Below are 15,930 nucleotides of genomic sequence, written 5' to 3' on the forward strand. Positions count from 1 at the left end.
GCTAGTGAGGTCAAGAACGTCAGCTGGCAAGAGGGATATGGCGGATGGTGTCGCGGCCTATGGAATAATGTTAAAATCAATGTACCATAATTCAGCTATCGATTTGTTGTATTATTTAGTGAATATGCACGACGAAGACAGTGACTCCGAACCAAACAATCTTGCCGGCTCCCCGCTATATATATGCGCGAGAAAGGCTGACGTGCCGAAATCAGTCAAGACGACGACATTATCATTATTCAAAGAATACCTTTGCCTGAAAAAGTGTAGTCACAAATAAAAAAAAAAAATGTGCAATATATTTATTTTCTCGCAAACTCGATTAACTATTTACATCTAGGTAATGAATTGCAAGCAAGACAGTTATATATAGCAGTTTTAAGAGAGAGCGAGAGAGTAAATGAGTTGACACAGTACCGGTCCGATGCTTACAGAAGTTTAATCTCTTGAATAAATAGCAACATACACAATACGTTGTTTCAAAGAAAAACAAATCGAAATGTACTATAAACTTTTGAAATAGAGATCAATTTAAAATATCTACAAAATTACATATTACGATAATGAAAACATTAAACAAGGTAATTTGCTTTATAAAACACTCCAGATAGAGTTAAAAATAGAATGCATATTCCGCATACATCACCAGTGACAATATTCCACGTTCAATTAATAAACAGATATTACGTATACTAAAATGACACTTAAATATATGTTAATTGAGCGTCATTTTCGCGTGCAATAATTAACACTCCGTTGTCGACTTGTTTGATTGACAGAGCTTGTTCGTTTAAGCGCCTCAGTAATAATTTAAACTTGGAATCTCTAGCCCGTTACCGACGGACTTTTAATTTTTTTAAGAAGTTTAAATTTGGAATGTGGTTTTGTTGACTGTGATGTGTTAAAATATTTTTAAAATTTGGAGTCATTCTATTATAAAAACGAGTAAGTTGTTTTTTTTTAAATATAGTAGTATTATTTAATTTATTATAAAAAAATCGTGTTATATTAAAAAATGGCGTCACAGTTTTTTTTTTAATTTCGTGTTGTCTTATATTTCAGAACGATACAAATTATCGAATATTCCCTTCTGTTTTTATATGTTTTTTTATTGATGAATTGAACATTTTTTATTGGTACTATTTAAACAGACAAATATATTTTCTTGTGGCCAGGACATGCCGGTAATAATTATTAATATTACACAAATACTGTGAATGTTATTTGATTTAAATTATTATTATTTATGAAACGTGGCTTTGTAAACTTACTTTAGAATGTTTTTTATCAGATTTGAAAAAGAATGATGTTCATAAATCATCAAATTGTCGTGTTACGTCTTGTAGCTATTATGAACTGAATTTGATAACTGTTTTTTATTCGAACGATACCTTACAAATGGTCTCATCCAAATTTGGTATTCCTCATTTGTGTGTGTGTGTGGTTTTGTGTGAGTATATTACTCGATATCTTGCCGACTGCATATTAATGAATAAATGGAACGAATTATACTTTCATCAAATTAGATTTAAAAAAAAAAGATTCAATAATTTGACTATTTTAGTTTTTTTTTTTTAAATTAAATAAAAATATCCTGGCTTAAAGAAAAACTATAAAGCCTAAAATATACTGCACCTGCACTCAATTCTAAATAAACATATAATATTTACGCAATTTGTGCATAATTATTACCTACGTATTGGTTTCAATTGAGTCCTACAATATTTCATCATCTACAATCATTATCCTTGTAAATGTCACGTCTACACGTGGACTACTAAGACCACTTAGACCTAATTGACATCCGAATTAAACCTAATATGTTTATAATAGGACTTCGCACGCTTTTTGTTATAGCCGGCTTTAAAATAAAAAAAAAAGTCGATCACGACGAAGTTCATTGACTTGTAAATACTTTTATCGTAATTACGATAAATAACGCGCGGAAATTTACTGTAGTTTCGGATTCATTTTCGAAAACAAGTCTTCACCGACCCCAACATGTTTTACCCCAACATATACCAGAATTTAATTTTTTTTTTAAGGCGAACTTAAATTTTATGTCACCTGTGGCTGCAAGGTGAAATACCTTAGTCTGTTTAAAAATAAATTATTTTGCGAAACGAATATCAAAATCAATTGGCGGGAAATGATAATTAATCATCCATTCATTGTTCTAAAGTAACGCTAATTAAATACATTAATTATAATATTTATAATCATTATCATGAAGTTACATGTAATTTAATTGTTTTTATCAAGTAATTTATTTTAAACGCCATTTTAAATTAGTGTTTATATTTGAATTGTATATTATTTTGTGTAACATACATTACATTAGCAGCCTGTAAATTTCTCACTACTGGGCTAAAGGCCTCCTCTCCCTTCGAGGAGAAGGCCTGGAGCACCACGCTGCTCCAATGCGGGTTGGTGGAATACACATGGGGCAGAATTTCGTTGAAATTAGACACATGCAGGTTTCCTCACGACGTTTTCCTTCACCGCCGAGCACGAGATGAATTATAAACACAAATTAAGCACATGAAAATTCAGTGGTGCTTGCCTGGGGTTGGACCCGAAATCATCGGTTAAGATGCACGCGTTTTTGTGTCATGTTAATAGTTTTTCTTCGTTTATTATTAATGTGTCTTAAGTAATACTATAAAACTTTACCCATGGCTCAGATATCGTCATCCACATTTTACCCCCTCGAGGGCGAATTAAAAAAGGAGCCTATTTCCTACCCCGGGACTACATTTTTTTTATATATAATAGTATCAATGCCTCATTACAAGGAATTACTAATATTCCTATTTACCCCTCTATTTAAGCTTAAAGCTTGTGTTAGTATTGAAGACGACCGTAGACAAAGGGGTCAAGATCGATCCTGCGACTCTTTGATCGCTAGCTTTATCGGTTCAGCGATTTAAGCTTGAAAATGTAACAGACAGACATATTTTCTCAATTATAATATTAGTATAGATTTAGATTTGAATCTTAGATAACTTATTAACTCGAACGAACGCTTCAAATAATAAATTTACTATGTCTGACGCTCATTAAATTTGTAAACTTATAGAACTAAAGTTCGCTTCAACGACAAATATCATTATGTAATCTAATCAAACTGTTAAAACATCCCATATGCGGAATCATGTAAGGCATTATTCATATTTTTTATGGTGGACGAGCATATGAGCCACTTAAGGTAAGTCACCACCGCCCATAGACAATGGCGCTGTAAGAAATATTAACCATTTCTTACATCGCCAATGCGCCAACAACCTTGGGAACTGAGATGTTATATTCCTTGTGCCTGTAGTTATACTGGCTCACCCTTCAAAACGGAACACAACAATACTGAATACTGTTGTTTGGCGGTAGATTATCTGATGAGTGGGTGGTACCTGTCCAGACGGGCTTGCACAAAGCCCTACGACCAAGAAAATTCATTAATGTTGATGTAATGATTTTAAATGTAGACTTGAAATTGATAATTGAATCGATTAATAAGCTAAACTCATAGTTGGACGGTGCTGTGCAGAAACTAAACTCACAATAAGGCGATTAATACGTTTTTTTGTTTGAAAACTATAATCACTTTTGTATAATTATTTTTACAGTAACCCCGTTACATAATGTTACGTTAATTATTTTAAAAACAATACACGCCATTTTTTAATGTCATAACATTTTGTTTCTTAATAAATTTATATTTATGATTAATGTTTTTTCTAAATTGGAACAGCTCTGCACAAGGCGCGTCAATTACCCCTAATTGCAGTATGCTACTAGTGGTCGCCCATTGGTCGAAATTCGATCGTAATTAAATATAAGATGCGTTGATTCGAAAGATACCTAGGAAAGGTTAGGCTCAATAAGACGATTCCTTGTCACACCTACAATACAAAAATTGAAATGTCATTGATTTTCATTTTTGACACGACGTGTGTTGTCATTGGCAGTATATACGTAAACTATGAATTTGTGTTGCATATCGATAGACTATCGATAGTATTGTCACGGGTCAATACTATCATAGATACACAAACAGAATACAATCAGAACATACATTAAAATTACGGACTTACACAATTTTGAGCTAGATTACATTCAATTAATATATCAATGCAGTCTGGTGGCTTTTTATATAATAATAAAAAAAAAAAAATTACAGTAAATATATAAATTAAAATACTTTGAAATTATGTAACATTAATAATTAAATTATCTAAATAATTTGATTTGAATTAATAATTACATTTTATTTGAAATAATTTAAAAAAGTTTTAACACACGAAATAATTCTTGCAGTATAAACACATTTGCTTACTTAATGCAAGCTAACCTGGGTAGGTACCACCCACTCATCAGATATTCTACAATAGCAGTACTCAGTATTGTTGTGTTCCGGTTTAAAGGGTGATTGAGCCAGTATAACCACAGACAAGGGACGTAACATCTTAATTCCCAAGGTTGGTGGCGCATTGGTGATGTGAGGAATGGTTAATATTTCTTACAGCGCCAGTATTGACGGTATTGACCTTCCACCATCACAAGACCTGTCTACATCTGTCTTATAATTTATAGATACACGACTTTTAAACCTTAATCAAATAAAAAACCAACAATAAACAGTATAGTAGTTAATTGGAAACCACGTGTTATGTACACAAGATCGTCTGTTCTCCGGCTCTATTTATATACCAAGTGTCAACAGTAACATCAAGGTTGTCATCGTGAACATAATATAATTACTATGTAAAAAGTTTCCGCGTACATTTTTATCTATTCATCAATCAAACCAAATAAAAATATACTTTATTCAAGTACGCTTTTACAAGCACTTTTGAATCATTTAACAAGCTATATTAATTGAAGCTACCACCGATTTACGTAGATTCTACCGAGAAGAACCGGCAATAAAATCAGTAGTTAGTCATTTTAAACATCTAAGAATACAGTCGTTTTAGTTACAATACAAATAAATACATACAATACAAGCTGAACCGATATTTATTAAACTTTAACACAGAAACCGCGACACACTGTTTCAGCAGCTCGAGGCGTGAATTAAAAAACCTATCCCATATCCTTCTTCGATATTTCATCTACATTAGTTCAAAGTTATGTGTCAGAGTGAATCAAAGTAATATATAATTGTGATACATTCCAAAACGAGGAGAACAGCCAAATAAACAACATTTGACAATGAATTGACGTGACATTGAGTTACACTCAACCCACCCCGGCTTCGCAAGGGTGCATAGCTGAGTCTAAATATCCTACAGAATGTCTTTCAACGTTCACAGTTTTTCAGTCATTAGACAATACAAACCACTATGTCCCTGCGTTTTAAATCTGTGTTATTTTCGAAAATATTCATTTAAATTACATGCTGTAAAGGGTCATATTGATCTATATTAAATGCACAATGTATTTAATGGACTTAATTGGATAAGGATTAATGCTGCATTGATTAAAATCGCTTCGAAAATAAGCCATTATTTCTCGTAAAAAGTAATGATAAAAAATTACTATTGTGGGCTGTCCCTAAGAGATAGACATATACAATTTTTGAAGACCTTTCTAAGATGTGTAATACTGTAGTACATTATTTTGATCTATCTCGTAGAATTCAGCCAGCGTTTGCGTTTATTTTATAAGGATTAATGCTATATTGTCCAAAATCGCTTTGAAAATAGCCATTATTTCTCATTAAAAGTAAAGGATAAAAAATGGTCGGTGTGGGCTATCACTTCAGAAACCTCTAAAACTATCTGTGTTTCTCTACTATATTGAACATGTATTATACATATAAACCTTCCTCTTGAATCAATCTATCGATAAAAAAAAACCGCATCAAAATCCGTTGTGTATTTTTAAAGATCTAATCATACATAGGGACAGACAGCGGTCAGCGACTTTGTTTTATACTATGTAATGGAGAGAATGACTATATTTCTTTACTCAATACCAAATAATAGCCTACATACAAACATATAAAGTCAAACTACTAACTTGAAATTGAACTGAAACTCTGAAATGATTTCGTATACATAAACGTATCTGACCATAATGTCCTAGATACCAATGACAATTCGGAATAGCTCTTTTGATGTTATCTGTAGTAGCACTTAACCTTGATGCTCAAACAGTGAACAGCTCCAAGTGAATCGATTTAAATATACCACGGAAATTCCTCTGTGGCTTGGGTCTCTCGTGATTGGAGATAAACACGTATAATCTATTCCAATCGAAGAAGGAATAAAGATAAACAAATCTAAGATTCACGTATTCGAAGCGATACTAATTGCTCAGCTATATTGTGCATATCGATAGTCCACTATCGATAGACTATCGATAGAAAGGTGTTAGAGATAGTATCGATAGTCTATCGATAGTGTTGTCAAGTGTCAATACTATCGATAGTATTACTTTTACCCTAAACTAGTCCAAAAATATCGATACTATCGATATTAGCGATAGTATCGCTACTACCAATAGTATTGCTCACGAAGATCTATCGATACTATCGATAGTAACGATCAATACGATACTATCGATAGTACTATCGATATCCTGAATAGTTTTCGAGGTCAACTATCGATAGTCAAACTATCGATAGTTCTGCAAAGCTGTTGTGCACTACTAAGCAGTTCTTGTTTAATATATCTTTATTTAAAACACAATACTGTTCCATCTAACGACTTATATCCACTTTAATTTCACTCCCAAACTTCCGGTAACAGCTTCTTCGACTTCCAAAATGGCATATTTTCTCATCCATAATGAATATCACAGATTACTAATCACGACCAACGATATCGCCTCAATTACGTCATATGTAGTTTGTTTGGGTTTCGTCTTCAAGTTGGAACAGACTGTAGACTGCCATTGGTGCGCATCGGGGGTAGTACTAGTACCGACTCGTGTGTCATGTCAGGAGAACGACCTGCGCTCTGATTTATCATGATCCCGTGACTCTCGACTTGCTTGCCGTGATGTGTATTCTTGATGCGTTTTTATATTTTAATATAAGAGCCTAGATGGCCCAGTGGTTAGAACGCGTGCATCTTAACCGATGATTGCGGGTTCAAACCCAGGCAAGAACTGAATTTTCATGTGCTGAATTTGTGTTTATAATTCATCTCGTGCTCGGCGGTGAAGGAAAACATCGTGAGGAAACCTGCATGTGTCTAATTTCAACGAAATTCTGCCACATGTGTATTCCACCAACCCGCATTGGAGCAGCGTGGTGGAATATGCTCAACACCTTCTCCTCAACGGGAGAGGAGGCCTTAGCCCAGCAGTGGGAAATTTACAGGCTGATTATGTTATGTTTATGTAATATAATCGACGATTTACTAAGATTTACATTTAAAATAAATGTTAAAGGACCCTGATTAACTAGTATAAAAAATATAACATTAACGGCCTGTAAATTTCCCACTGCTAGGCTAAGGCCTCCTCTCACTTTGAGGAGAAGGTTTGGAGCATATTCCACCACGCTGCTCCAATGCGAGTTAGTGGAATACACATGTGGCAGAATTTCGTTGAAATTAGACACATGCGGGTTTCCTCATGATGTTTTAATTCACCGCCGAGCACGAGATGAATTATAAACACGAATTGAGCACATGAAAATTCAGTTCTTGCCGGGGTTTGAACCCGCAATCATCGGTTAAGATGCACGCGTTCTAAGCACTGGGCCGTCTCGTCACTCCTAACTAAGTTTTAGTTAAATACCAACAATTTATACTATCTACCTACTATATTCCACCAACCCGCATTGGAGCAGCGTGGTGGAATATGCTCCATACCTTCTCCTCAACGGGAGAGGAGGCCTTAGCCCAGCAGTGGGAAATTTACAGGCTGATTATGTTTATTTTATTTATTATGTACCTACTATACATATTTATACTAACTATCCAACTGTTTAGGAGTTCATTTACACACACCCATAAAATGTTTCTAACAAGAATTCATTTGGAATCATAATAAGGTAACAGCTGATAGAAAAGCGTGGAGCTAATACTTGTTGACTTCCAGGATATATAATTGTATTTAACTAACATAACTTTGTATTTTAAATGTTGATAAAGAGTAGTTTACTTGGTGGTAAGCTTTGTGCAAGCCCTGGGTAGGTATCACCCACTCATCAGATATTCTACCGCCAAACAGCAGTACCCAGTATCGTTGTGTTTCGGTTTTAAGGTTGAGTGAGCCAGTGTAACTACAGGCACATCTTAGTTCCCAAGGTCGGTTGCGCATTGGCGATGTAGGGAATGGTTAATATTTCTTACAGCGCCAATGTCTATGGACGGTGGTGACTTAACATCAGGTGGCCTATTTGCTCGTTCGCCTACCTATATCATAAAAAAAAAAAAAATTTCATCTCCACATAGCGCTCCACTCGACCATGACAATATCAGAGTGCGGACACATAATCCCAGCCGATGACCTTCGCGTAGCACTTCCTTGACGATAACTGGATAGAAAACGCTAAACAGAAGACGTACAATATTCTGAGTCTGTATATCGGTCTGAATTATGATTACGATGACCTGCTAACCGATTTTGGTCCCGTCGGCTGTTCTCAAGGGAGACTGTATCATATTACACAATGTAATTATTGAATACATAATTTAAACATAAGCATAATAATTAAAAATAATAAATATAATACGACGGTACCACAAACACCCAGACCCAAGACAACATTGAAAACGAATGAACTTTTTCTACATCGACTCGGCCGGGAATCGATCCGGGAACTCGACCTACCCATGAAGACCGACCCTGGAATACACACAGCGTACACACTAGTCGACCCCGGAGGTCGTCAGATTAAACTGACGAGAAATCATTGACTCAGACCTCGAATAATCTATGTATGATATTTGCCGAAACGATAACTGATAACTTGATTAGTTTAAATTATCATTTCAGTCGGGCCTCCCGAGACGGACACGTATTTTTCTTGACCGCAATCGCCGCAGAGCTTAGTTTAAACGCCAATATATTTATATATAACACTAGATGAGCCTGCGGCTTTACCCGAGCGAAATTTATAAAACACATCCATCCCCGTTTTACTCCCTGGCGGTAGTCTACACTCTGTATGGTCTACCTGCGATATTTCAAGTTTGAAAAAAAAAAAAAAAATACATATATATATATATATATATATCCCGCTGAGTTTCTTTCGCCGGTTCTTCTCAGGTCCGAGGTGCTAAATTCCGAACCGGTGGTAGATTTTTGACAATCAATAAGCAAGTGTAAACACTTCTATATTGAATAAAGATTTTTGATTTGATTTGATTTGATTTGTAGGTGTAACAGTTTCTGCGAATTCGTGATTAATAGTAGCTGTAACTATCAAGACTTTACGACATCTGTTTATAGCTTTTCATCCAAGAATGCTGGTATCAAAACACACTTTCATTATTAATTTTTTAATTCTTGTATATAATCTAACTTTTGCTCGGTTGGAGGTGAAAAAAGTGAGAAATCTTCCATGTGTCAAATTAATGTTAACTCAGTTACACGCGCACCCAGTATCCAACTTTGGAGCAGCTTGAAAGAGGAGTATTTCGCTTTTTATGAGTATTAGTGCACCTGTAGGTAGAGGCTTAACCGAGATGTGTTTTCAGATGTATGACTTTGAAGACGTTCTCTCTCCCTCCTGTCCATGGTTGAATATCAGCACTCGGCCTTCTAGTGTCTTTTTAAGGCCAATATAAATTAAGAAATCATTCAAACGCCTTAATATTTCGTCTTCTTTCAGATCATGAAGTCGGTGCTAGTGTTCCTGTCAGTCGTCGCCACGGCTTTCGGTTACAACATCCTGTGTATTCAATCGGTGCCATCGAAAAGCCACTACCATCTGATGAAGGGCATCGTGGATCCGCTCTTGAAAGCTGGACATCAGGTAATTTTACAACAAAATTATAAGCATAGACTTTCATTATAAGCCAAGTTTTCAAGTGCTTCAATTCAATTCTTAGTTTAATGGCTTTTATTTGTGCCGACAGGGCATAGATTATTTCGCCAATGTCACGTAGGATGGAGAAGACACGAATGAGATTGATTGGTACGTTTTAAGTGTTTAGTTTAATATTTAACCAAGTGTTCAGCGTTGAAGGTAGCATTGATCATGTATATTTCGGATTCAATTCTTCTACACACAGATTATAACCACAAAACCGGAATGCCACCTGCATTCCAGTAGATTCCAATTTTATCCTTCAATCAGAGAGGTTTTGTCCTAGTACCTTGTTGATAGCAGTTAGTGGAAAAGGGTAATTACAGCCACAGGGGTCAGTTTAGACCTCTTTCCCATATCTTTATGATATAATGTTAATGAAGCGTCTGAGACAAGCGGCCTAGTTCAGGCGCCTGTACTCATACAATAAGTACATACAAATTGTAATATTATACATTAATGGTTGTCGCCCGCAGCGTCGCTCGCGTTTTAGGGGTTAATTGTCACGTTTTAGGCAAAAAAAAACCTATGTCCTTCCTTGGAGTTCAATTTTGCTTCGTACCAATTTTCATCAAATTTGGTTCATTTGTTTGGCAGTGAAACAGGGACAGACAGACAGACAGATAGACAGAGTTACTTTCACATTTATAATATTAGTATAGAAGTATAGATTTGGTTTTGGTTTCTAATTAAAAATATATATATATTGCGCAAAAGTGAAGTTCACCACTGTTGGCCATATTTTTCAATTTCTTATATTTTTATTCCATTATATACGTCGCGGATTCAAATAGATCTAAATAATAACTGTTGTCGTCCAACATGTTGATTTCACTTATTCAGTCAGTACGCACGTCTGGCGCTGGCGCTGTCCCAAGACAAAGAGACCAAGTGCCTCACTCAACAAAGGAACACACACTGACAGATACACCACTAAATCTTTGTATTTCCATCAGACGACCGTGTAACGAAATACGTGCCAGTCTTATATTTTTTTTCAATTGACGTCTAACCACTGACACCCTATCAAACGTTTATCAGGTCGTGTGTTAATATCATTCTAATAAATGAGGTTGTATATCCGTGTAAATTGATTATCTCTAACATAAATGTTTTTTTTTTATCTGAATAATTTCATATTCAATATTTGATTTAAATACTTGTGTCTCTCTCTGAATGGTTTCGTCCACAGCAGCTAATCTCTCGGGACCAGCCAAAGGTGCAAATCCAGGTGCACCCTTTTTTCCCTCCCTCTCATAATCTGATGGGAAGGCACATCCGACGGACCGGAAAGAGAGAGCAGGATCCAATGGCTTCACGTGCTAACCGAGGCACGGGAGTGTACTCGCTTCCAACGACCATATATCTAGTTACTAGACCAACGAAACAGTCTCGTAATGCTTCCAATAAACATGTGTATATTTTAATGCATAATATATCTTTTCCAGATAACATTCGTATCAACTTTCCCAGAAGCGAAACCAGTAAAAAATCTGAAGTACATCGATATTAGCCACATACAAATGCTAACCCAAAGTGAGTCCTGAAGATTCTTTTTGTAATTTGTCTTTTCGATGGTAAACATTTTTAATTTTCCGACAATGTTGCCTATCACTTCCCATTATTCAAAAGAATATCTTGTACTTTTATTTGGTCATAAAATTATTAAGATTTCGATAAGTAATCATCATTTATAGAGCTAGCGTGTTTTAGTTAACATTTATTTAACCATACTTTGTGGTAGGGCTTTTTGCAAGTCCATCTGGGTAGATACGATCCATTCATCGCATATTCTATGACCAAACAACAGTACTTAGTATTGCTGTGTTCCGGATTGAAGGGTAAGTGAGCAGTTTAACTTCAGGCACAAGGAACATAACCTCTTAGTTCCCAAATGTAATGATCCATTGGTGTTTTATAGAATTGTTGATATTTTTGGGCGTTAATGTCTATGGACGTTGGGGGTCAATGTCAATGGACGTTAATGTCTATGGGCGTTAATGTCTATGGACGTTAAAGGCTATGGGCGTTAATGTCTATGGCCAACGATGACGAATAAGTATCAGGTGTTTCATTTGCTCGTCTGCCTACCTATTTTATTGAAGGGAAAAAACAGCACTCATTTGTATTGCTGGGTTTAGTTCGAAGGGTTAAGAGTCTATGTAATTACAGGCACGATTCAATACAAGTTCGTATAGTATTCTAATGGCCTCGGTGGCGACGCATGGGAGCTGTAGCTAGAATAATGAGTATTATGTATCGGGAAATTGAACCGAGACGGCAAAGTGGTTAGGTTAACCGATGATTGCGGGTTCAAACCCAGGCAAGCGCCACTGAATTTTCATGTGCTTAATTTGTGTTTATAATTCATCTCGTGCTCGGCGTTGGCGTAAAACATCGTGATTAAACTTGCGTGTGTCTAATTTCAACGAAATTCTGCCACATGTGCATCCACCAATCCGTATTTGAGCAGCGTGGTGGAATATGCTCGTAACCTTCTTCATAGAGGGATATGACCTTAGTCCAGCAGTGGGAAATGTACAGGCTGTTAGTGACTACTTACTAAGAAGTACTCATGCACTTTAGTATGTCGTACGACATTATAGCCGAGGCGCGCTGTCCACCGAGACTGTACCAGCCCAGAGACTATTTTTCTGAACCGCGCAGAAATTTTATACTTGAAATCTTCTCCAGGTAATATTCAAAACACAAACTTATAAAATTACAGTCAACAGTCTGATTTAAACGTATAGATTTAGCAGATAGTACTTTTGCTACGCTCTGTGTGTAGTACAGTAAACTAACAGCCTGTGAAAATCCACTGCTGGGCTGAGGCCGCCTGTGCCTGTTTAAGAAGATTAAGGAGAAGATTTTGAGCATATTCCACCACGCTCCAATTCGAGTAGGTTAAGCTTAACTTTATTTTTACATTTCAGATGTCGATATGATAGATCGTGCCAAGCAAGGTATGTCAGTGGTCAGGGAGTTCGCGAGGAACATTTCCAGAGACGCAATTGGAACTCCTGCTGTCAAGGAGGCGCTGATGAAGGAAAAGTTCGATGCGGTCGTGACGGAGTGGTTTTTCTCTGACGTTGATTCCGGGTGTGTGATAATGATTATGGAGTTTTATTATAAATGACCTACAAAATCATTCAGACTGTTCAGAAAAACCTTCTGAATCCTTTGTTTATTGAACACAATTAACACATTCACCTAATAAAAGTTACACCCTGTGAATTTCCCACAGCTGGGCTAATTCTTCCTTTCCCTTTGAGGAGAAGATTTTTAGGGTTGGTGGATACACAAATATAGCAGATATAGCAAATATGGCAGAATTTCGTTGAAATTAGACACATGCAGGTTTCCTCACGATGTTTTCTTTCACCGCCGAGCACGAGATGAAATATAAACACGAATTAAGCACATGAAAATTCAGCGGTGTAAGCCTGGGTTTGAACCTGCAACCATCAGTTAAGATTCACGCGTTCTAACCACTGGGCTATCTCGGCTCATCTAATAATTGTAAATAATTAATTACAGAATACATCTTTAATATTTCTTGGTAAATTGTAATGATATATTTATTCCATGTTTTTCAGATACGCAGCCGTTCAGCAAGTACCATGGATACTCCTCAGCGGTATGACGATGCATCCACATATGGAAAACTTGGTGGACACAGTTAGATCCGTACCCATGGTACCAGCCATCAAAAACGACTCACCCATACCAATGAACTTTTGGAGTCGCCTCGTGAATACTTTTGCATTTATATACATGTCCACGGGATCGTTGTAAGTATGACTACAATGGCAATGCTTCTGGGCGGTGGTGACCACTTACCATCACGCCTATATGCCAGTCCGCCTACGTATTCTAAATAAATATAAATAATATATCTTCAAATATTTCTCCATAAACGGAAAGTGTTTTAACTTAATGTTACTCAAAGCTAATATTTCTTCCAGCTTAGACTATTCGCTGGTAAAGTCCGATTACGAAACCTACTTCACCCCCATCGCAAAAGCCCGAGGAGTAACCCTTCCCTCCTACGAAGAAGCCCTCTACAACGTCTCAATACTCTTCGTCAACTCGCACCCTTCCTTCGCCCCCGCTCAGGGTCTACCGCCCAATGTTATTGAAATTGGAGGATACCACATTTCTGAAGAAATACCCCCACTGCCAAAGGTAAGAGATTAATTAGTTAAGAGACAAATAAAATTACAATATTTTTATTATATAAAATATTTAAAACAACATTAAGTCTTAATCAATAGTTATTATCAGATAATTTATTTGTTAAACACTTTCACCAACCAATATAATGAGCACCCAAATTTGGTTGCAAATTCACACAGTGATAGGGCTTTCTACAGGCCCAGTTGGGTAGGGAACAGCCACTCGTTACTGCCAAACTTACTTAGTCTCGTTTTGCTCCGCTTGAGAAGCGATCGAGACTGTGTAATTACAAACGCCAAGGACAAAACATGCACCAACAACTAAGGGTAATTCTGCATTGAAGATATAAGGGATGGTTGATTTATTTCGTTTATTTTATAATATATGTTGGTGGACGAGCAAATGGGTCACACGATGATATGTCACCACCATCGCCCATAGACAATGGCGCTGCGAGAAATATTAACCATTCCATACAACGCCAATCCACCACCAATCTTGGGAACGAAGATGTTATATCCCTTGTGCCTGTAGTTACGCTCGCTCACCCTTCAAACCGGAACACAACAATACTGAATACTGCTGTTTGGCGGTACAATATCTGATGAGTGGGTGGTACCCAGACGAGTTTGCACAAAGCCCTACCACCAAGTAAAAATAATTCTGAAGGTGTCAATGTTTAAGGGCAATGGTGACCACTTAGCGTCAGGTGGTTAATTTGCTCTTATTTATATTGCTGTGTTTAGTTAAGAGAAATAGAACCAGTATAATTACAGGCATAACACAATACAGGTGATAATATTCTTGTGACCACGGTTGGGGTTCATTTACGTTGTATGAATAAGGATAAGTTATATTTCTTGCAATACCAATATCTATCAGGTCATTGTGATCGTAATAATGTTGACTACGTTATCATAAACGAGATTGCCATGGCTGTAGGTGATGGTAGCTACTTACATCTGCACGATTTATATCGTAGATGCTCATAAATGTTTAATAAAAAATACGTGTGCGTATCGGGACGTCCGACAGAAGTGGTAGCGCTATGGGTTAGAGTGAGAGAGGAGTCTGCCTACCGCTGCAATATGCGTTACAGAAAGGGAAGCCAGATAGACTGACGCTGTAACGCGTTACGTAACGAAGCGATTTACCGACTCACCAGAAGATATCACTCAGAAAAAACCTGTTTTGCTTTTGTTTTACAAAGAATACCACACAAATTTTGATGTCATCTGATACAATTTCAGGAATTGCAAGATCTCCTAGACTCCTCCCCCCAAGGTGTGGTATACTTCAGCATGGGATCAGTCCTCAAGTCTTCACTACTACCAGAGAAGACTAGACAAGATCTGATCAAACTCTTCGGCGAACTGCCCTACACCGTGCTGTGGAAGTTCGAGGAAAAACTCGAAGGTCTGCCGAAAAATGTCCATATCAGACCCTGGATGCCGCAATCTAGCATTCTTGGTGAGATATTCAATATATTATTAAGTTTTTTTTTATGACATAGGTTGTAAACGCGCATGAGGGTCATCTGATGGAAAGTGTTTATCGTTGCTGGCGGACATCTGCAACACTGGGGGGGGGTCTCAGGTGCGTTGCTGATCTTTGGGTAATAAGTACGCCTTTCTTGAAGTATTAGTTCATGGGATGTACGGTTATAATAAATAAGTATTATTTAATGAATGTAAATCAATTTATTATATATGTAATAAATATACATCTATAGAATTAATGTTTACTCATTATTATTATTATTT

The 15,930-nt window shown here is 36.6% G+C and overlaps 1 protein-coding gene across 4 annotated transcripts in view; it reads left to right on the forward strand.

The window, feature by feature from the left end:
• The first annotated feature begins 807 nt into the window (after positions 1-807).
• LOC113402542 (UDP-glucosyltransferase 2-like) overlaps positions 808-15,930 on the forward strand; it is a 29,378-nt gene continuing 14,255 nt past the window's right edge. Inside the window, exons 1-7 of one of the 4 annotated variants that reach the window (XM_064219696.1) lie at positions 816-945; positions 9,791-9,934; positions 11,437-11,524; positions 12,925-13,090; positions 13,588-13,782; positions 13,957-14,176; positions 15,418-15,637. In XM_064219696.1, the coding sequence (XP_064075766.1) occupies positions 9,794-9,934; positions 11,437-11,524; positions 12,925-13,090; positions 13,588-13,782; positions 13,957-14,176; positions 15,418-15,637 (1,030 nt within the window). In that variant the 5' untranslated portion in view covers positions 816-945; positions 9,791-9,793. Of the gene's footprint in view, positions 946-9,790; positions 9,935-11,436; positions 11,525-12,924; positions 13,091-13,587; positions 13,783-13,956; positions 14,177-15,417; positions 15,638-15,930 lie in introns of all 4 variants that reach the window. The other 3 variants (XM_064219695.1, XM_064219697.1, XM_064219698.1) reach the window with 3 other exon arrangements.

Source organism: Vanessa tameamea, chromosome 29 (assembly GCF_037043105.1).
Source record: "Vanessa tameamea isolate UH-Manoa-2023 chromosome 29, ilVanTame1 primary haplotype, whole genome shotgun sequence".
NCBI classification, from domain to species: Eukaryota; Metazoa; Arthropoda; class Insecta; order Lepidoptera; family Nymphalidae; genus Vanessa; species Vanessa tameamea.